This window comes from Anarrhichthys ocellatus, unplaced genomic scaffold (assembly GCF_004355925.1).
Source record: "Anarrhichthys ocellatus isolate YVR2014 unplaced genomic scaffold, GSC_Weel_1.0 scaffold112, whole genome shotgun sequence".
In the NCBI taxonomy this organism is placed as follows: Eukaryota; Metazoa; Chordata; class Actinopteri; order Perciformes; family Anarhichadidae; genus Anarrhichthys; species Anarrhichthys ocellatus.
Window position 1 is genome coordinate 49,172 of NW_022280142.1, and position 21,119 is coordinate 70,290.

General features: G+C 43.3%; 1 protein-coding gene across 2 annotated transcripts; it reads left to right on the top strand.

Moving 5' to 3' along the window:
- Positions 1-560: 560 nt before the first annotated feature.
- Positions 561-18,188, top strand: akt3b (v-akt murine thymoma viral oncogene homolog 3b). 2 transcript variants are annotated; one of them, XM_031876628.1, is made up of 14 exons: positions 561-917; positions 5,980-6,433; positions 10,628-10,753; positions 10,857-10,968; positions 11,277-11,421; positions 11,557-11,688; positions 11,977-12,042; positions 12,254-12,322; positions 13,182-13,304; positions 13,425-13,553; positions 14,327-14,541; positions 15,542-15,629; positions 16,793-16,895; positions 17,228-18,188. In XM_031876628.1, the coding sequence occupies exons 2-14, from the start codon at positions 6,388-6,390 to the stop codon at positions 17,311-17,313; spliced, it is 1,440 nt and encodes a 479-aa protein (XP_031732488.1). In that variant the 5' UTR covers positions 561-917; positions 5,980-6,387; the 3' UTR covers positions 17,314-18,188. The 2 variants fall into 2 exon arrangements, with proteins under 2 accessions (XP_031732488.1, XP_031732489.1); XM_031876629.1 differs by lacking the exon at positions 561-917 and adding an exon at positions 1,430-2,061.
- The last annotated feature ends 2,931 nt before the right edge of the window (positions 18,189-21,119 follow it).

A 21,119-nucleotide genomic window follows, 5' to 3' on the forward strand; every position in this document is an offset into this window, starting at 1 on the left:
TCTTACATGACAGTCAATTGAATATCTTTTTGGTTTTGGGCTGTCGGTCGGACAAAACAAGCCAATTTGATTGGTTCTGAGAAGACCTTACCTGATATCACTTTCAGGCCCTCATTTAAAGAAAGGGACAATCCGCCCTAGTGGTGGTATATAAATACATTTACATGAATCATTGCTGTAGACAAAGAGTTAAAAGTAACTTCTAAATACAGCAGTGCAATGCAACACACAGTAATGCTGCAGTAAAATCAATCCAAACATTTTTAATGCACTATCCTTTTTACTTTTCATACCTTTAGAACATTTGGCTGATACACTCTCTCACTTAAGTAAAGTGTGGAAAATAGGACGTTTACTTTTAGTGGAGTATTTCCAGCATGCAGTATTAGTACTTATACTTAAAGTAAAGGATCTAAATACTTCTTCCACCACCTGCCAAAGCTCCCTGATCCCGTCACATTTCCCCAGCAGGTTTAAGCCGGGAGCAGTGGCTGCACGAATCGTCCATGTTTCCGACTGCCCGTGAACGCACCAGGAGTCCTTCCCAGTCAGATCTGGCTGAACGTGACGTAACGTGTCGACTTCGGAGAGGCGAGCGAGGTTTCCTGGCGGAAGCTGCGGAGGGAGCAGGAGCCGAGCGGGTCTGTCTGTCTGTCCGTGTGTCTGTCTGCCGCCGCAGTCTCTTGTCTGTCTGGGGACACACACACGCACACGCACACGAAAACAACCCTCCTCTTTTTTACCGCTTCCACGGTGTCTGGACTTCATCAGCGGCTATGGATCCATCGCTGTCCTCCTGCTGTTGTCACCACTGAGGCACGTTCCTCCATTGGATGCTCCTCCAGTACCCATAGAGGAGGAGAGGAGGAGGAGGAGAGGAGAGGAGGGGGGCATCCGTGTCATTCTTCGACTACCAGGTGAAATCATTATTGTGATATATGCTATAGCGTTGTTGTTGTTTGTTGGACTATTGAGAGGAATAGGGAGGGAGGACGCGGGGGTTGGGGGTCGTCGTTTTTTTTTGAGGGGGGCGGGGGGGCGGGTTTGTGTCGAGCCCGGAGCGGGTGGGAGCGGAGGTTAGCATGCTAGCTAGCGAGCTCGCTGCCGTTAGCGAGCGAGCTAGCTGCCGTTAGCGAGCTTCCGCTGCTTCGTCATTAGCCAGTCTGGGACGCCGGGGATGCTGCTGCCGAAGAGGATGAGAGGAGGGCCAGTAATAGTAACGGTATTACCGGTACCGGTACCATTACTGTCCTCCTCACCCCCCTCCCTCCCTCCTCCACCACAATGGTAACGGTACCGTCCGTTACACCGTTACCGTTACTGTAACGGTACCGTCTGTCTGGCCTCGGCCCATCTCCGTGATGAACGACACCCCCCCCCAAAACCTCCCCCCCTCTCTCCTCCTCACCCTCCCTCCCTCCCTCCACCACCACCGGTCTCCCACCCCTTCAAATAACCCGATAAATCCCCCGGAGTTGTTTCATTACAGACATTAAAATAACATCACGGCTCCTCCGTCAGTTAGCCAAGCTAAGCCAATCCCAGCCAGGCAGCTAGCAGGCTAACATTAGCAGTAGCATCATCTGGCTAGTTCTCATCCTCCATCCTCCGAGCCATCACAGGCTTATACAACCATTTCATACCGGGAGCCGGTTTATTTATTTTTTTATCACTGCTAACAGCGACTAGTCGGAACGAAATAGTCACTTCTAGACATTTATTTATATATACATTGCATATACCGGAGCACGCTGAAGCGGATGTTGTTATGTAACTAAGATAATGACACCACACACACGCCCTTGAAAACAAAAGCTGTTGTTTCAGTGTTTGTTTTGTTTGTGGAGCCGAAAGGGCCGCAGCTCTGAACCGGCTTCTGAAATAAACAACGGCTGCTGCTCCTGTCAGCCATTGTTTTTGTTGTCATTGGAGGGCTCGCGTTTTGTTTCCCAGCCTCTCGGATCTCTCCTTTGATGGTGTCTCGCTGTGCGAGTGAAGGAACATGGAACACAACGTCTTCAGTAGCTTTGTAGCTTGTTGCCGAGATAGATGGATAGATAGGTAAGTAGGTAGGTAGACAGATGAATGGATGGATGAATGGATGGATAGATAGTTTATTAATCCCGCACGTGGAAATTTGTTCGCAACAGCAGCATTATAATACAGGTAAATAAAATACCAGAGTAAAAAATAAAAAATATTAGATATAAAATTGCACAATATATACAATGAAATAGAATAATATTAAATTAACTAACTAAACAGTAGTTTCAAGAATGAACCAAACAAACAACAGAGTAACGGTGTCATAGTCTTGTGATTGATTTGGCCAGAGGTGATTTATTATTGTCTTATTGCAGAGGGCAGGAATGATCTCCTGTATCGGTCCTTGTGACAGTGGAGCTGGAGCAGTCTGTCCCTGCAGTAGAGGGTGGGGAGGGTGGTCCGGGTTATCTAGTATGGATAATAGTTCCTTCAGTGGCCTCCTCTCCAAATGCCAAATAATGATTCATTAATCATTATTGGAAATGTGATTATTACTCCCAAATGTAAATTGTACAGGAAAGGCTAACCTCGAGGAGTGGATGAAATGCGGTGGGGTGGCAGTTTGACCCAGACTTTGTTGTTGAAAAAAACATGTTTTATTATTACATTTCTTGTAAAATGCTGGTTGTAGTGGGACATAAAGGTTTTCCCATGATCGGTAACAGGACATAAACCATTCTGTGATTAGAGTAGATTCAACGTTATCGTCATTGCACAGAGTAGTAAAGTAATGAAACAACCAAATGCAGTTTAGCATCCAACCAGAAGTGCAAAACAGCAGTGAAGTGCATTGTAATGTACACACTGAATGTCTAATGGTAATAATAATAAATATAATAGACAGTAAGAGGTAGATGTGGATATGCTGGATACGTACAGAATTAGTAGTATTAACAGTATGGACAGGTTGTAACGAATACGCTGAGATATAAAACATTGATCTCTTACCGTCATAGAGGCAAGGCATTTTATACAGTGTCTGTAAAACACAGAGGTTCTTCAAAGTGACACATGTAAGGAATAGATATGCATTACAACGTTTAAAAATCATCATGAAGCAGGGCGTGGCGATGATATAATAGTGATTATTGGCTTTTAGCAGAATCGTATCGTCACAATTTGATCTTAACACGTTATCGCTCAGACGTGTTGATAATTCTGAAAAGCTCGACATAAAAGCTGACTGAATTTAAGCTTTTGGTTTTCACATATTAAGCGTTTCATGAAATGCATAACAGTAGAAGTTATTTCATTGTTTTGAACCTCTTTGCACACATTTGGCATGTTGTGATGTATATCAATATTGAAAGTCTATTTTGAAAATGAATATCTGATACTGATTTGCGCCATATTGCCCACTGTGTTAGAGAGAGTTTTAAGGACAGTTAAGATGTAGTTTAATAGATTTATTCACCTTTATCGCAACATGTACTGTACATGTGTAATCATTTCAGTTTCAGTTTCAGACAGCCGTCAATTAGGAAAAAAACACCAGAAGGAAATAGTTCAATTTAAGACTTCTAAAGTAACAGAAAGATACACTGAAGATGAAATTAAACTTTATATATCTAAAGGGAAATTGTTGTGCAGCTGTTAAAGTACAAAGTAGGAAAATGTCCCAAAAAACCCAGAAATGTTTTTTCCTTTCTTATTGATCATCTTTATTGTTTATATTTTGCCTCTGCCTATATCATGATACATGTCTGTGATATACTGTACATTGGTGTATAAATATTTAGTGTCACACATACCAAAGCAATAATAAAAGAAGGAATATAAATTACTACATATACGAGGAACTACTAATTATTAAGAGGCCAAAACAGAACATGTTGGTGAATCATCTTGTTGCTTTGGTACACAACCCACAGCTCATATACCTCCGTTACTGTTCCTGTAAAATAGTCCCCGGTTACGTTTCAGCTACAAATCTTTCAGTGCTTTTGGTCTGCAGCTAATCGACGGTCAGAGTCTGCAGCATGAGTTCAGGAGTGTGAAGTCAAAGTGGAAATGCACTGTCCATTTTTGAGACAGTGGTTCCCAGACTCAGGTCCTAGGCCTCTATTAAAACTCCCGACTAGATGTAGACAAGTGTTGAACAGGCGATAACTTGGATATATGTACGTCACATTCCTGCTGCTACTTCACAGTAAAGGCGGGGATCAGGTGTGAAGCAATAGGTGCTCCAGTCTCTATCAAGCAGCACTGGAGTCTGTATGCAAATTCAGGAGCAATTTGGTTGAAAGATGTGACCTTTAAGAACTGACCTGTGTGCCATCTCGATGGGGTTTTAGAAGAGCTCGTGGACCAACAGCTGCTGTAAAAGAGGGCTGTTGAATGCTCGTGCATGGGCTGCAAGTGTGTGTGTGTGTATGAAATATAACATGTCGCTGGAGTAAACGATGTCATGTTGCACATTTGTTTAGGTCCATGCAACCGTTGTGCTGTTGTGTCTGTGCTTGGGTAATGTTTAAGTGATGGTCAACACTAATACATTAAATATGTACTGTATGTATAATATTAATATATACACAATGTACATCATAAAATCACTAAAGCTCAATTTGTCAATTGATCGATTAGTTGTTTGGTTTATTAAATGCAAAACAAGAAGTGAAAAACAGCTTTCACAACAAGCCCAAAGTGATAAATCGCTTGATTTGTTTGATTAAAGCCAAAATATTTGATTTATTATCGTATATATGAAAAAGAAAAGCAGCAAATCGTCTCATTCAAGAGGCTGAAACCAGCAAGTGTTGGTGTTTTTGTTTTAAAAATAAAGGGATTGAGAGAAGGAGTTAGTGAGGAAGAGTGGAAAAGGAGGAAGGCAGAGAGGGAGGGACCAGACTTATGAGGAAGGAGAAGCCACGCGGAATGATACGTTGTTGTGGATGGAGGATGAGAAAGAAGGATGGAACGAGAAGAAGAGTTAAACAAAAGTTGAGGTAAAAGTAGTTTGTAAAGGAGTGATGAGAGAAGGAAGGAAATAGGAGAGGCAAGAGGGAGTGAGAGGAGTTAGTGTGAAGGGGAAGGAAGGACGGAGAAGAGGAGGGGAAGAAGTTTTGAGTAGTCAGGGAAGTAATAATGGAGAAACGAGGGAACCGAAGATGGGAAAGAGGAGGGTGATAATGATGTGAGGAGGCAAGGAAATGAGGAAGAAGAGATGAAGGAGGGAGGTAAAAAAGAAAGGTGTGAGGAGGCAAGGAGGTAGGAAGGGAGGGAAGAAAAGTGAGGCCCAGTGAAGGATGGAGAGAAGAGGAGAAAAGGTTGGGGAAGGAAGAAGGAGGGAGAGTAGAAGAAAGGAAGAAAAAAAAGGAAGAGGAGGAGGCGATGTTAGGGGGTGAATCATGTGAGGAGGCAAGGAATTAGAGAGAGAGGCAGGTAAGTAAAGTAGGGGCCTGTGAAGAAAGGAAGATATTGCGGGAGGGAGCTTCATCAATTCTTTGAGGAAAGAGTGAACAAGGGATGAGGAGGTAAAAGAGTTAGTGAAGGACTGATGAGAGAATGAAGGAAAGGGAGGCAAGAGGGAGAGGAGTTGTTGAGGACGGAAGGGAACAAAGGCTGTAAGGATGGAGAAGAGGTGAAAAAGTTGGAGTAGTAGTAGTTAGGAAAGGGTCGATGGAAGGAAGGAGATAGGAGGGAACAGAGGAAGAGGAGGAGAGTGAGGGGGCAAGGAGTGTGAAAAGTAGGGCGGGAGGTAAAGAGGGAAGGAGGGACAAGAGGAGTTAGGGAAATACTGATAGAGATAAGGAAGGAAAGAAAAGCAGGGGACAGAGGAAGGAGAAAGTGTGAGGAGGCAAGGAGCAAGGATGTAAGGAGACAGGAAGTGTGTCTAAGGCTCTGAACAATAAGTGGCGGCCTGCTGTGTTTGCTGTGTGAAGGAAACTATCCACTGACCCCCTCTCTCCTTTCTCTGCCTCCGTTTCCTTCCAGGCTGACTCACCGCTGGAGCGCCTGAACACAGAAGAAGAAGAAGAAGAAGAAGTTTGAGAGGGCGAGGAAGTGAGGAAAAGAAACAGAGTAAGAGAGGGAAGGAGGGAGGGACGGAAAGAGGGGAGTGAAAAACACAAAAAAGAGGTGAGGAGAAAGTCGGGTTGGGTCGGCGGGGCGAGAGGAGGGAAGAGAAAGTGATTGTGGGAAAGGGAGAGAGAGAAGGATAGAGAGACATTGTGGGGGAACAACAGAACAGATCTGAGGTCAGGTGAGAGGAGGCGCAGGTAGGTTGTAGGTCGGAGGTCAAGTGGCGGTCAGACGGAAGGCTGACTGAGCCGAACAACAAGCGTCCCTTCACCGTCACCACACTGGGCGGACTGGGAGAACTGGTGACGAGGAGAAGCCACCATGAGCGACCAGAACGTCATCAAGGAAGGCTGGGTCCAAAAAAGAGGTGAGGAGCTTTCACGTGTTCATCTTTAACCTAACCCCAATTTTAAATAATCGTATTAATCCGCCGCAAAATAATCGTCCCCTACAAATGCACTATTTCCCCCTCAATAAACGGAACTTAATATTTGTGAATTGGTTCCTTTTTTAGATTTAGATCTTCAAAAGGAACCAGCGTAGGCCGGTTAGGACATCCTCAGACATTAACACGTTGTTGGGTTTCATCTTTTCATATAATTTGTAGAATAACGCCGTCCTTATCCATGAAGTGGCTCCTTTCTTTTGGTGTACTCTGAATCTATGTAGTAAATATTGACGTAAACATCTCGTATCATTGAACCAATAATGACGGAGGAGTGCTGTGAACAGCCTGACCGGTGCTTCAGTTTAATTACATACGAGCCAAGAAATAATACAAAGTAAGACAGGAAGTCAGAAGAGTTATTGGATTATATTAGAAACCAAATATTGTCACAGAATGTTCTAAGCCAACTATGGAAGTCTGATATGTGCCCACAGTGTTAGCCCACTGCCTATTTATGCACTAAAGTGAACGTCTACAATTAGGATGCTTGGTTGTCACAATACGATAATTGTTTGTCTTGGTGGAGAACTGGCAGCAGAACGTCCTCTTGAGCAGGAAAGGCAACGAGAAAAAGTAGTCCGCTGGCCGAGACTGAGCTGCAACTAACTATTCTTTTATTTAAATGAATCGTTCAGTCAATAAAATGTCATGAAATCAGAGCCCAAATACTCCAGACCGAAGCCCAAACGTATGAAAGACGAGTGAGGCAACCAAGCTGAACACATCGACTAATCATGTCAACACAGTGATGCATCCTGTGTGAGGGTGGACGATACATCCCAGTGTATTTAAACTCTCTGTGTGGACAGTCACGGGTTTAGAGCGGGAGCGTGAACACGGCCGACATTAGTCGACAGAGACAAACGATGCTAACCAGCTCCTGGAAGTCACTTCTCCTTTATTGCAAACCTGACGGTTGGATTGAGACACGGCTGATGTGCTCTGGTGCTCGTGGCCGCCTCCGTCTGTGCTTGTTTGGATGAGTTTATGTATCTCGGTGCGTCTGGCTTTAGGTGTGTCTTAAATGAAACATTGTCAGCCACAGATGGCTGCTGTTCTCTTTCATTCCTCTGATTTCCTGTTTTTAGTTTGAACCGTTGAGCTGACTCGTTCGTTTCGTGTTCAGGTGGAGGATGTGTGTCGCGTTTCAGCTGATGAGGGAATCGAACCCGAGACCGTTGTGTTACAGGACTCTATAAATAATAGTAGCTTTTATTATTTTAGACGGGTCTCAATTCCATAATCTCCATTCATTCTTCATAGTGTGTTTTACACCTTAAACTTTACTTTGTCATTTCTACAGATCTTCAAACTTTCAGCAAGATTTTTATATCTGAAGGAAAAATATCGCACCAACGAGAGTCTTTCCAGACGTCGGTTGGCGTAAAAATGCAGCAACAAGCACTTTAAATGATGCGTAAATAATCAATAAACTACTCAGGCTGTGGAGGGTTAACAGTTCTTTTGACCTTTTTCAAGGTACCCACAGCAGCTTTAATAAAATACAAAACATGCACCAGAATAATGCACTCACATGCTAAAACATTGTCTTCCACACAGAGGCATCCCGTAGGCCTGATTTTACAATAAATAAACATTTTATATTGACATTAAATGATCTAAGATTTGCTTGGATGGACATGTGTGTATTGAAAATCAAACCTTAAACATGTTAAGAAGGCAAAATGTTTTACCAAAGATTGACTATATTTTTGAATTGAAACTTTTTCCATTCCCTTTGTGCATTGCATTCTGGGACAAAAGCACTAATAATGACTTGGAATGTAAACACACGTAGTATGGAATTGAAACAGTTTAGGTTCACACTGAAATGCAAAAACAGGAAACTGGCTGAATGAAATGACTTATTACCGTCCTGCGACCAAGTATCAAAACAAACCTTCAGTTCAATGAAATCACTGTTTTATAACTTAGAAGTCATCTGAAAACGGAAACAACAACAACAACACCACCTCCCTTTTGTGATTGGTTGTGTTGACATTCAAAAGGAGCAATCACAGAGCGAGTTAGAGGGGACAGAGAGGGGAACGGGACCAGGCCCGGGTCACTGTGTTAGAGGAAAACCTGGTCCACGCTGGAAAACCCCCGCTTCTTTGGTTGTTGGAAACACCGGCCGTCCTCGGTCAGATAAAAGATGTGTTTTCATTACAGCTCAGTGTGAACGTGGCCTAAACCACCCTGCTCGGTTTGAAGAACAGCCCCTCCAAACAATGGTTGTTTACCTGCCAGACGGCGAGCAGAGCCGGCTGGCTTTGCAGGGCTGCAGCCCAGTCTGAGCTGCACTTGGCTGGTGTGTTATTTCCCACAGTGATTTAGTGTGTGTGTGTGTGTGTGTGTGTGTGTGTGTGTGTGTGTGGCTGCCAGGCAGGGGGAAGTTTCTCTGTGGCACTATGAGCTTACAGAGGATGACCTAACACTCTGGTTCCTTCCTCTCCAGGCCCCCACAAGTCCCTGTTTTGTTTATTGCACCTCTGTGTGCTCTTATAATTCAGTCCTAGCGGCCCTCCCGGAGAAAACGGCCCCAAACGGCTCTCTGGGCCGTTTAAGTTCAAAACGCACAGTTCACACACAGTTCAGGGCGGTTTGTAAACTGTGGAAACAAAAGCCGTCATAAACGTTGCATGTGGAGCAGCATTATTGTTCTTGATCGCAGAGTTTATGTTGGTGGAGACTCAGCTGTTTAACCGGTTTCAGTTTCTTTGTATTCACAAACTGATGGATCTGTTTCAACTAAATGAGCCTCAGTAACTGTGATTAACTGAATGTTGAGTTTGGGGTCACGATAGAGCTCTTTAATGTGACGTACTTCCTGTTGAACAGGATGTTGGGCGGGACGAAACGCAGCGGGGAATCAATTTAAACTGTAAATATATATAAAAGAATATAACTTTTTGTTTTGTTTTTACCACACTGCTAATGGATCAGTACTCCTTATCGGCTACGCAAGTTTATTGTATCTGAATCGGTATCGGGAAGGAATATTTTTTTACTGTCGAGCCATACACATGATGTAGTGTGTGAGAATAGTGAGGAGAGCTTTGTCAGAGAAAGATGCCGAGGCCTTCTATCACTAATACAAACACACTTTGGTTCCAACGCCGGCTTCTTCTTCGTTGGCTTTGGTGCTAATATGACAACATATTCATGTATTCCAACGGGCACAAATGTCATGGCTGCTGAATAGGAACCAGCACTGTGTCGTATTCGACATCAAAAGATTTCCTCTTCAGCTGGAAGTTCAGGTTTCCCTCGTCGTGGAGAAAATGTCCTGGAAAATGATTTCAACCTTTTCCTGTAGCTGAGAGTGAACTACATTGCCACCTGAAAGGGTTAAGTTATGTTCAGGATCATATTAACGTTCATATTGTAGTTTAGGTTGCAGTCGGTTATGTTGTGTGAACGCACCACCACATCACGTCACATGGCAGCACGTTCAGGTCAGATGACGTTACATAACGTTGCTTTTTTTCATCCTGTTTAAACGGTTGAAAAATGTTACATCTCTTAGCATGTTTGGATATACTGTAGGTACATCTTTGCTACTGAAAACAACAGGTCTTTGCGATCAGTTTTTAAAATAGTGATGCCTAACTTGCAAAATGCAGATACGTGGCTTCTCCTCTGATACCCCTTGTTTCTCCGTGTCGTTACGCTAATGACACAGGAAGCCCCGCCCGGCCTGTGACGAAGTAAACTCTGACTGTTTCTGAGACTGTCATTGGTACACTGCAAGGCGGAAATGCTCAGTCACGGCGTTGACTGATTTATTCGCTCATGTCTTGTTGCATAAGGTAAAATATTACCATACACGTTGAGGTAAAAACTTGATTTCAGTCACTGCTGATTCTTTAGGGAACAACACCCCCTAAAAGACAGAAAACAGCGAACATGAACTTGTCAGACTGAATAATAAGTTCAGTCTGATCGTCAGGCGAACACCAACATTACAGAGCCACGTTTCCTCCACATTCATCACAGAATCAAAGTGATGCAAGAAGCCCAGACTCCGCTGCTTCCAGCTGTAAACACATGTGAGTGCAGCAGGATGTAACCTGTTGGTGTCACCTTCTCTCTTCCCCCCCCCCCCCGCAGGCGAGTACATCAAGAACTGGCGACCACGCTACTTTCTGCTGAAGACGGACGGCTCTTTCATCGGCTACAAGGACAAACCGCAGGACTCTGACCTGGCCTACCCGCTCAACAACTTCTCCGTAGCAAGTAAGACACGCGAGCAGAGGAACTGGGGCGCATATTTCATACGCTGAAGGAAGAAATATGTATGCAGAGCCTGAACATCGATCTCTCTGTGTGTGACTTCCAGAATGTCAGCTGATGAAGACGGAGCGGCCCAAGCCAAACACCTTCATCATCCGCTGTCTGCAGTGGACCACGGTCATCGAGAGGACGTTTCACGTCGACACTCCTGATGAGAGGTGAGCCGTCGTTTTTAAATCTGGCTAAATTTAACACGGGGAGAAATAAGGCGATCTCGCTGATTAAAAAAATATCTGGGAAACTACTGGCTTCTGTTATTTCTGAGATAATGATGAAGGAAAAATCTCCACCCGTCGATCATTACTATTTTAAGACTCAAAGGATTCTAAATATACAATAATCTGTAAATGACGTCCTCACCCAAAACCCATTTAACTCACACATACAAAGAAATTTGCCTTTTGTGTTTTGGTGAATAACAATAAAGATAAAAGCTTTTTTTGAACCTGGTCGTTGTGACCTGCAGGGACGAGTGGGCCGAGGCCATCCAGATGGTAGCCGAGTCTCTGGCCAAACAGGAGGAGGAGGGCATCCTGAGCAGCCCCACCTCCCAGATTGAGAACGTCAACGAGGAGGAGATGGACACCTCCATCGGCCACTACAAACGAAAGGTGACGGCGTGAGCCGAGCGGAGACGCGCTGACGCTCCCGCTCCAAAAGCCTATTTTGAAAAAGATGAAGTGAGTGCGTTAGAATGGTGGAGAACCAGGTTTCTTCACCCCATCCCCTCTTGTTTCTTTGTGCAGACAATGAATGACTTTGACTATCTGAAGCTTCTGGGCAAAGGCACTTTTGGGAAAGTCATTCTGGTGAGGGAGAAGGCCAGTGGCACCTACTACGCCATGAAGATCCTCAAGAAGGAAGTCATCATAGCCAAGGTCCCTTTTTATCACATTTTATTGTTATTTTGTCGTCTGTTATTTTGTTGTTTTTTGGTTACTTTAAAAAGATACAGTCCTGTATGTGTAAAGAAATAATTACAAATACAAGCATCACCTTCAGTGTCAAATATTTGGCACGTAACTGTCTAGGGCGTGTTTAGAAAGATCAGATGCAGGTTGGTTTGATACTGGCGTTGGCGTGGTGTTCACATGCCTCCCTGCCATCCTCAACCTTTTGTCTCCCGACTAATCACCATCTCCTTCGTCCCTTTTTTTCCATCACAGGATGAAGTCGCTCACACGCTCACAGAAAGTAGGGTATTAAAAAACACTCGGCATCCATTCCTAACTGTGAGTACCAGCAGGTAGATTGCATGCAAATGATTGTGTTGGAATAAATAAATATGTAGAGACGCAGTGGCCCGTCAGCCTCTTTTGATGAATGTTTAAAAGAAGGAAGGATCCACTGAATTCAGACCACAGAGCTTCTGTTCCTAAATGTGTTTAAAACAAACCGCTGGGCTCTGCTGAGTTTAAAGAATGTGAATATATTGTGTTGCAGTCTCTGAAGTACTCGTTCCAGACGAAGGATCGGCTGTGCTTTGTAATGGAGTACGTCAACGGAGGAGAGGTGAGACATCAAGGACTCTCCCGAAAAAGAAAATGGTTTTGATGCTGGCAGATGTTCCGTCTTATTCCAACATGGAAGTTATTTCAAGAGTTCTTGAAGAACGATGACGGTGGGATTCAAAGAGCTGCACTGCTCTCATTGTAGGACTGGGAGTGTCTGTTTGTTGGTGACGGGTATCAATTTCTACATTCCAAGGCATTAATGCCACCAAAGAGATGCAAAATATATTAATATTTAATATTAATTTATTCAGGTCTGAGACACTTACTTAATGTCTTACAAGCTGTTCTTAAATCAGTGTTGCAACAAGGAGTTTAGTTAAGAGAACGAACACAACACAAGCATGAACATTGAATTAAATGAACATTACAAAAATAATTGTGTTTAGCGATGTTCTTCTCAAAAACACAGTGTCGATTTTGAATCAATGGTTAACCAAATATATACAGTCTCTCTCTCAATATATATATATATATATATATATATATATATATATTTATATATTTTTCACTGTGTTTTACTTTTTTTTATTACTTCATTTGTTTACCTACAGAATCCTGCAGACAATTATTTATTTCTGTTACAATGCAAAAGTAAATTCCTTTCCTCACACACACACACACACACATACACATACACATACACATACATACACACACACGCTTCAGCGGTCCTTTATCCACAGCGTGAGGTGCTTTAAGTCGTCTTTAACGATCGGATGCCGTCCGCTCCACCTCGGCCTCTCCTGGGTTCCCCTTCGGTGATCCTGGTCTTGATTACTGGTCGTTCACCGGATGACTCAGCTGAATACAACAGAGGCGTCTGTGGTGTTTGAACTTGTTTTCCTTTTTCTCGGCAGCTGTTTTTCCATTTGTCAAGAGAAAGAGTATTTTCGGAGGACCGCACTCGTTTCTACGGCGCCGAGATCGTCTCCGCTCTAGACTACCTACATTCTGCCAAGATCGTCTATCGGGATCTGAAGGTAAGCTGCACCTGGTCTGGGTTTACGGTTATCAGTTAAACATGTGGAAACGTGCAGAGACGTGCAGAGACCCACCCACATCGTGCACGTGTCTTTAATTCCCCTCGTCCTCTTCATCAGCTGGAGAACCTCATGTTGGACAAAGACGGACACATCAAGATCACAGACTTTGGCCTCTGCAAAGAAGGCATCACCGACACTGCCACCATGAAGACCTTCTGTGGAACACCAGAGTACCTGGCTCCTGAGGTCAGAGGTCACACCAGTTAAAAATACGATCATTTGGGTTTCAGAGTTGATGGAACACGCAGTGCAGAAAAGAAAAGTGCTCGTTTCAGGCTTAAAAACTGAGCGGTCGTCTGTTTTTCTCCCGTATGATGAAACTGCGTTTTGTTTTGTCACCAAGCGGCAAACCACCGGGGCTCAACTTGTGGAAGTACCCGAACATGTTGTTCCTCTAATGGCAGCTAAATATTTTCCTCACAGCAAAGTAGAATGTCAGTCGCTCGTTTCACTTCTTCTAATGTGGCTCTTTATGGAGGTTTTGAAAGTTATTTTCCCATTAGGAGGATGTGAAAGCGGATATGTCGAGGGCAGAAATACACGATGAATTAAAATGCGTCGGATGTCTGAGAAGACTGCTCTATATCCTTAAATGGTCTTTCACGCTTTTAGGTTGTACAGAGTCCCTCTTTGCAAACATTTAGTATGAAAGGTTTGTTCTGTACATGGAGAGCAAAACGCTGTACAACGGTTCAACCACACTGACAACGTTCAGGGCAAAAAGAGACAAAGATCCAGATTTAAATAGGAATAGCTTCCTGTTTCAGTGTCAAGTGAATATTGTAATATATTGATGAACATGCTATGGCCTGAAAAATCACAGTTTAAACCTCTTCAGTCCGAACACTGAGTAGACGGTAGAGAAGCGGACTAACTCCATATTTAGAGCCCAGTTCTTAACCGTAGATTATATAGAAATACCGGTAACACCGCGGTTAAATCATATTGTACGTCATCAGGTGCTGGAGGACAACGACTACGGGCGGGCGGTGGACTGGTGGGGTTTGGGCGTGGTGACGTACGAGATGATGTGCGGCCGCCTGCCGTTCTACAACCAGGACCACGAGAAGCTGTTCGAGCTCATCCTCATGGAGGAGATCAAGTTCCCGCGAACCCTGTCGGCCGACGCCAAGTCGTTGCTGTCAGGGCTGCTCATCAAGGACCCCAACAAACGGTACGCGCACACACACACACACACACACACACATAAATAATGAGGAGACGAACACACCGTCGCCAGGCTTTCACGGGATGCCTAAAATAACCCAAAATTAATCAAGAATAGCTGCTCAACCATGAGGCGTATATGCATATTTCTGGTCCAAGTAAACCTATTTCTAGTACCCTTCCGGAGTAAATGGAGATGCAATAAAGGAAGAAATGAAATTGCCTAGTATATGAGATGAATTTCAAAAAGGCAATATCACCTTTATAACCAAGATCCCGTGGATAGTGATGCAGCTGAAGGTCTAATTTGATTTGCTTCACATACAGGGTAAAATAATCATAGCACGGGAGTGAAAACTACACCTAGTCCGTCAGGTTCAAGACCAGTTTCGGACATTCATCCATCTTTTCACCGTCGGCTGGGTTTCTGGGTGTGAATAATCTATCCCTCCTCTCCAGCTACTTACTCCAGCTCCTGGGGGATCCCGAGTTGTTCCTACGCCTGATTGGATATATAATCCATCCTGCTCAGATTTAAAATACTATCCACACATGTACTCGTACACAAATATGAACAGAAACGGTGTAGCTGGAAGAAACCATCTGTGGCCCTTTCACTTTCCAGGATCCTGTTTCTTATTCACAGGACAGTTTGTCCTTTACGTCCCAGAACTACACCGATTCATTTCACTATTTAAACACGTTAAGAACTGAACCTCCTTTAGTGATAACTGGTATCCAGCGAACAACTGCCTGTTAGACAGAATTGGCTGGTGGCTGCTGTTAATATCCCCCTTCCGATTGTCCCGGAGGCGTTCTTCTGTCTCAAGTGAAGAAGCCGTTGAAAAGAGGCTACTGCAGCTTCACAGAGCGAACCCGTTCACCCCGCAGAGTTATTTTGGGATCCGTAGCAGGTGGATATTCTGGGTCCATTGATGGAGACTTTGTAAGAGCAGCGTTTTGATGTCTGACTTTCGACGTCGTCTTCTTCTTCTCTTTTCTGACAGGCTGGGCGGCGGACCGGATGACGCTAAGGAGATCATGCGACACAGTTTCTTTAACGCAGTCGACTGGCAGGACGTCTACGACAAGAAGGTGAGAGCAGGATTTAGCTGCCGAGACGTCATCCCGTGTTCAGTGGTAATTTATTCAAACAGCGTACCTGACATATTCTGGTATCAGGGTTACCTCATTTTCTTTCTTTTTTTACAAAAGAAGCCCGGCTGGGATGTGTTGAGTCCAAAATAGAACACAAAAGAACAAAATTACCTCATTTCAGCAACATAAAGCAGTGCAAACAACACCAGGTCCTCTTCACACTCACACATACACACACACACACACACACACACACTCGACTCTGAGCGTCTCACGGACGTGTCGGTCGAGGTTCTTTGCCGCATGTTTACATTAAATATTTAGAAAATAATGTGTTTTAGTCATTCACTGCTTTCACACAGATGTATTACACGTTGCACCTTATTGAGTCGCATATGGCTTCTTTTAGTTATGATTATGAATCCCAGTTAAAAGTCCAAGATATCTGACTTGGCACTGAACAGTAGAGTACTCGGAATTTTACTGAAGTAAAAGTAACAATACAACACTGTAGAAATACTCTATTACAAGTAAAAAGTAAAAGTACAAAAAGTATCAGCATCAAAATATACTTTAAAGTACCAAAAGTAAAATAAGTAATTATGCAGAATGATATGTATTATATTATAACTGGTGGAGCTCATTTACCAAATGTATATACTGTAAAATAATATAATAATTCATAATTAATTGTTGATAATTTGTATTATTTATCTGATTCTGCAAAGTAACGATAAGTCTCAAATATAGTAGAGTAAAAGTATAAAGTGGTATAAAATAGAAATACTCAAGTAAAGTAGAAGTACTTTCAAATTGTACTTATACCTTGTAGGATTTTCCCAAAAAACAACAACAATGTACAGACAAAAATAATGTTTACAAACCGCAACTGACAAATCCTGCTCATCGTACCTTTTTTAAAACACAATACTTGAGTAAATTTACTTTCCATCACTGGCACCAAATAACACAGAGGTGCCTGAACAAGTAGAAACAGATACAACCGCAGTAGTAACAGTAACGTCTCTGCGTTTATTAAAGAACAAAAACCTCCCAAAGATAATGCCGGTGCTCATTTAATGGACACGTACACAACCCGCTCAGCGATCACACGTCCCGTCACTCACACTTGTCACCTTCTACTTCCTGTCTCGTTCCAGCTGGTCCCGCCTTTCCAGCCCCAGGTCAGCTCGGAAACGGACACGCGCTACTTCGACGAGGAGTTCACAGCACAGACCATCACCATCACTCCGCCGGAGAAATGTAAGCTCACCGTGTGAACCGATATCGGACGCGGAACTGTGTTTGTTTACTGCCGAGTATTTGGCTTAAAGGAGAACTCATTTTACTCTGTATATCAATTTAACAGTTTTTAATACTCTGTGTTGTTAATCTCAAATATTTGTTTTTAAATCGAGTGTGAAAGCGGATGTTTTTAACCTGCAGGTGGCAATAGATAAAAATCAGGGAAGATAATGATGCTTCATCTTCAAGGACCTCGACTGTAATCGAGCTAGATGGACTAACGAGGCTAAAATCACCCGACATACGTGTTGAAGCTGGTTTAATGTTCGATGTTCTCCGTCTCTCTGCAGATGACGAGGACGGGATGGACGCGGCGGACAACGAGCGAAGGCCTCATTTCCCACAGTTCTCCTACTCAGCCAGCGGGCGGGAGTGAGCGCTCCGGGCCCAGCCAGCAAGTATCGTCCCCATTCGTGGCCATTCTGAGGAAAACACGTAGCCATTTTAGGAAAAACAAAACAAAAAAAATACCAGTCTCCCCTCTTTTTCTCCTTCTCTGCCTCCTCACAGACGGGGAGAAGTCTTTTTAGGGACTTTAAAAGAGGTTTTTGCACAGTGGGAATAGACTCCAGCCGGTCTCCCCACACTAAAAAATAAGTCTCCTACATTTTCAGCGCTATTTACTGCAGAAGGCAATGTTTTTGTTATTTATTTTTTCCGTCAGTATTAAGTTGTCGACCCGGGTTGTGTTCATTTTTTGTGTTTATTTTTGTTTTTGTTTCTGCCCTATTTTTTTTTTTTTTTTTTTTTTTTTTTTTTTTTTTTTTACTTTTTGCACTTGGTTTGGAAGGGCCGTTTTAGGGAACAAAAAACCAAAAATGTTGCCTTACGTGTGCAGATGTTTCGTATCATACCGACAGGGTGTTTTGGTTTTTTTCTGGGCGGGGGGGGCGGGCGGGGGGTTCGGGGTTGTGAGTCATTCTTAGTTGAGAATAAGTGCATGGCTCGTGGTTCACTCAGAAAAAAAACTACAAAAAAAAAAACGAAAACATTTTTCTTTCTCATACATTTGCCATCGGCGCACATTCCCCCAATCCCATGGCAATGAGGTCACTGTCGACAGGAAGAAGGACGAAGGACGAGAATGGACGAGTCTGTATCATTCCTCTCATCGTTGCAGTCTCTCGTATTTTTTTCAACCCATGTTTTTTCATTCCTTTTCTTTCTTGCTCTTCACGTCTAAGTTTTGTCCTTTTTTTTTATTGTTTTATTTTGAAACAGGAAAACACTAAACTGCCAGAAACTGCACAGTTCACTCAGGCGCCACAGAGCACAACCGCGTTCAAACTCAGCTAACCGCTCCAGCTTTCCACAGCCGGCAAAGGGAACGAGGCCTTTCTCTGCTTTCTCACCGCTCCTCCTCCTCCTCCTCCTCCTCCTCTTCACCTCCGCTCTTTGTTTCCTCATCGTAGCTGTAGGACTAGTGGAATGGGTGTTTACACAGGGACATGTGGCTTAATATATGTAATGTATGTATGTGGGACATGGGGGTCAACTTTATGCTGTCATAGCACACACATGCACACACACACATATATATACATATATATATATATATATATATATATATCTCACACACACACATTTACACTGATCAGACTGAAGTCGTCAGTTTGTGTGAACCAAACAAAACCTAATTTGGTGGTTTTCTTTAACACTCACTGAAACTACAGGTGTGTGTGCGTTTATAAGTCAAAGCCAGTACACACAGAGAGGCGTTCAGTTGTGCGTCTGAAAACGTGGTTATCCACAGTGACTCCTTCAGGAGCATGCAGACATTAAGCTCTACTACGGATATGTTCTGGATGTTTCAGTGTTGGGGTGAAGAAGTGAACAGGAAGTGTTCCCCCTCTGTCCTCTTGTTGCATGTGTGCATCTGTCGTTCCTGCTACTGAAGACCTGATAGTTGACGTGATATTTCTGGACTCTTGAGTGAGTTCGTTGGCTGGATAACATGTTGCAGGAGGAGTTTGACGGGGTTTTTTTGGGGGGGGGGGGGATAGGTTTATACCTCTCTGTCATCTGCTCGGTGCTGGAGCCTGGAGGTGATTAGCTTAGCTTAGCAGAAAAGACTGACAGCAGGGGGAAACAGCTAGCCTGGCTCTGTCAAAAGTTAAGAAAAATGCATCAAACCAACTCCTCTAAAAGCTGATCAATTAACACCGGAGATTTCAACCGTGCGATAGCCTCAGAAAGGCTAAATAACAACAACACGAGGCTGCTGTTTCATAATCCGAGAATACATTTATTCAGATATGTTTTGAACTCGTGAACGAGGATCGGGGGAGGCAGCTCTTCCTCTCTCGTCGTCACTCGAACACCGAAGTGAACAGAAATGAAACTTGCTTCAGTTTAAGTGTTTGTGAATTTGGAAAGATCGTAGGATTTCCTCAAAACAGGAACAGAAGTAAATACTATATACGACCAGACCAGACTGGATAGAGGTCTTGATGGATCCACTTCCTGGTGTTGGAGACCTGACCCTTGACCCCAGTGGGGGTCGTGTTCTAAGTATATTTAGTCTAATCGGGTCAGTCCAGGTCCTGTTGCACAGTGTTGCTGCATTTTGGAGGAAACTAAGTTGTTGCCTGTTGGATTCGGTCCCCACAGGTCTGAAATGATGGACCCGGGAGCCTTTAGACCAGACTACTGAGTGAGTCCTGCCCTCTACTGGGCCCAGAGAAAACCTTCAGACATCCCAACATGATGAACTCACTGTGTAGATAAAAACTAAATAAATGTGACCTTTTATTTATTTGGTTGTGTATCGACACTTTCCCCAAAAACACGCCAAATGGACTTTGTTTGTGGAGAATTCTGCCCACTTTAATCTGCTGTTCTCAGTCGACTCTTCAGGGTTCCTGCAACACATCCGAAGACTTCGGAGGAACAACTTCCAGGTCTTAACAAGCTGTTTGCAGTTGCTAAAGATTTTGTTTTTGGGGAGGGGGGGGCAAATCATTGTTTTCTTGAAGTTCATGCGCACACGTGATGAGAGGACGGAAACGTATCGAAAGTCTCGTGACATTTATGGTGACTTGTGTGGGAACCCTGACGGCACACACACATTCATTCGTTCATATTCACGCGCAGATACACCAAGACTGTTGTTACACGATAGATCCGAGCGAAGAAACATTTACTTTATCACACTAACAGAAACGAGGCTTCCAGCTCCAGATGCAGGGCTTCTGTCCTGTCAGTATTATGAGATTTATTTACACACACACACACACACACACACACGTTTTTAAACCTGAACTGAGGGTTTCAGTACATCACTAATCATGTCACAGATCACGAGAAAACTGAGCCGTGAGACACTCATGTATGAAGACTGTGAGGACTGCCAGAAGAAAAGTCGAGTCGCCCCAAACTTCTTGATGTAAATATGCAATGCCTTCTTTTCTTTTTGGGTCGTTTCGTGGCATCTTGACAGACATGAACATGTTTTTTTTATTTTCTTGTGTGACTGTACTTCCAGCTTGCTGATGAGAATAGTGACCGAAAAAAATACAAATGAAAAACATTTATAAAAGAGGGAAAAAAATTAAAGACTGTCGAAGCCTGGACCCTTCCATTGAAGTTTTTATTTTTTTCTCGGGTCGATGCACCGACTCGACTCGGTCCCCAAACATGATGGACTCGTGACTTTGTGAGGACTGTACCTGTGGAGTCTGCACCGTCACTTCTGTTTCACCTCTTTAAAAAGAAAAAATACTAAAAAGTTGGACCATGAGGACTTTTCTTTTTTTTTTTTTTTTTTTTGCAGTGCTGGTTTCATCAGGTTGTTCCAATCCCATCATCCTTTGCTCCTTGTACCCCCCCTCCCTCCCTCCCTCCCTTTTTGTACCATAGTATTTGTTTTATTTATGTTGGTCATTCTAGGCAGTGTTACCTTGTATGTCGTTAAAAAAGGCACCTCTTGAAAGTCGCTGAAGGATGATGATGATGATGATGCATTAACTGAAGTCTCTTTTTATTCTTTTTTTTTTTTTTTTTTTTTGATCGTTTGCTTGTTTGTTTTCTTACCAAAACATTAGGGCAAGAACCCAGTAGTGGACTTGCGTTGCCGTGGTAGTATTTATTTTGAATTAAATTAAAAGAAATACATTTCAGGGTTTCTGCTGTCGGGACTCTTATTTAAAAAAAAAAAAAAAAACAATATTTTTCTGCCTCTCA

What these genes read in the sequence shown, in the direction of transcription:
- akt3b (XM_031876628.1), top strand. Translation starts at nt 6,388, where the DNA reads ATGAGCGACCAGAACGTCATCAAGGAAGGCTGGGTCCAAAAAAGAG. An exon ending in AGGCTGGGTCCAAAAAAGAG is followed by an intron (nt 6,434 to 10,627) that starts GTGAGGAGCTTT and finishes CCCCCCCCGCAG; the next exon opens with GCGAGTACATCAAGAACTGG. An exon ending in CATCACTCCGCCGGAGAAAT is followed by an intron (nt 16,896 to 17,227) that starts GTAAGCTCACCG and finishes GTCTCTCTGCAG; the next exon opens with ATGACGAGGACGGGATGGAC.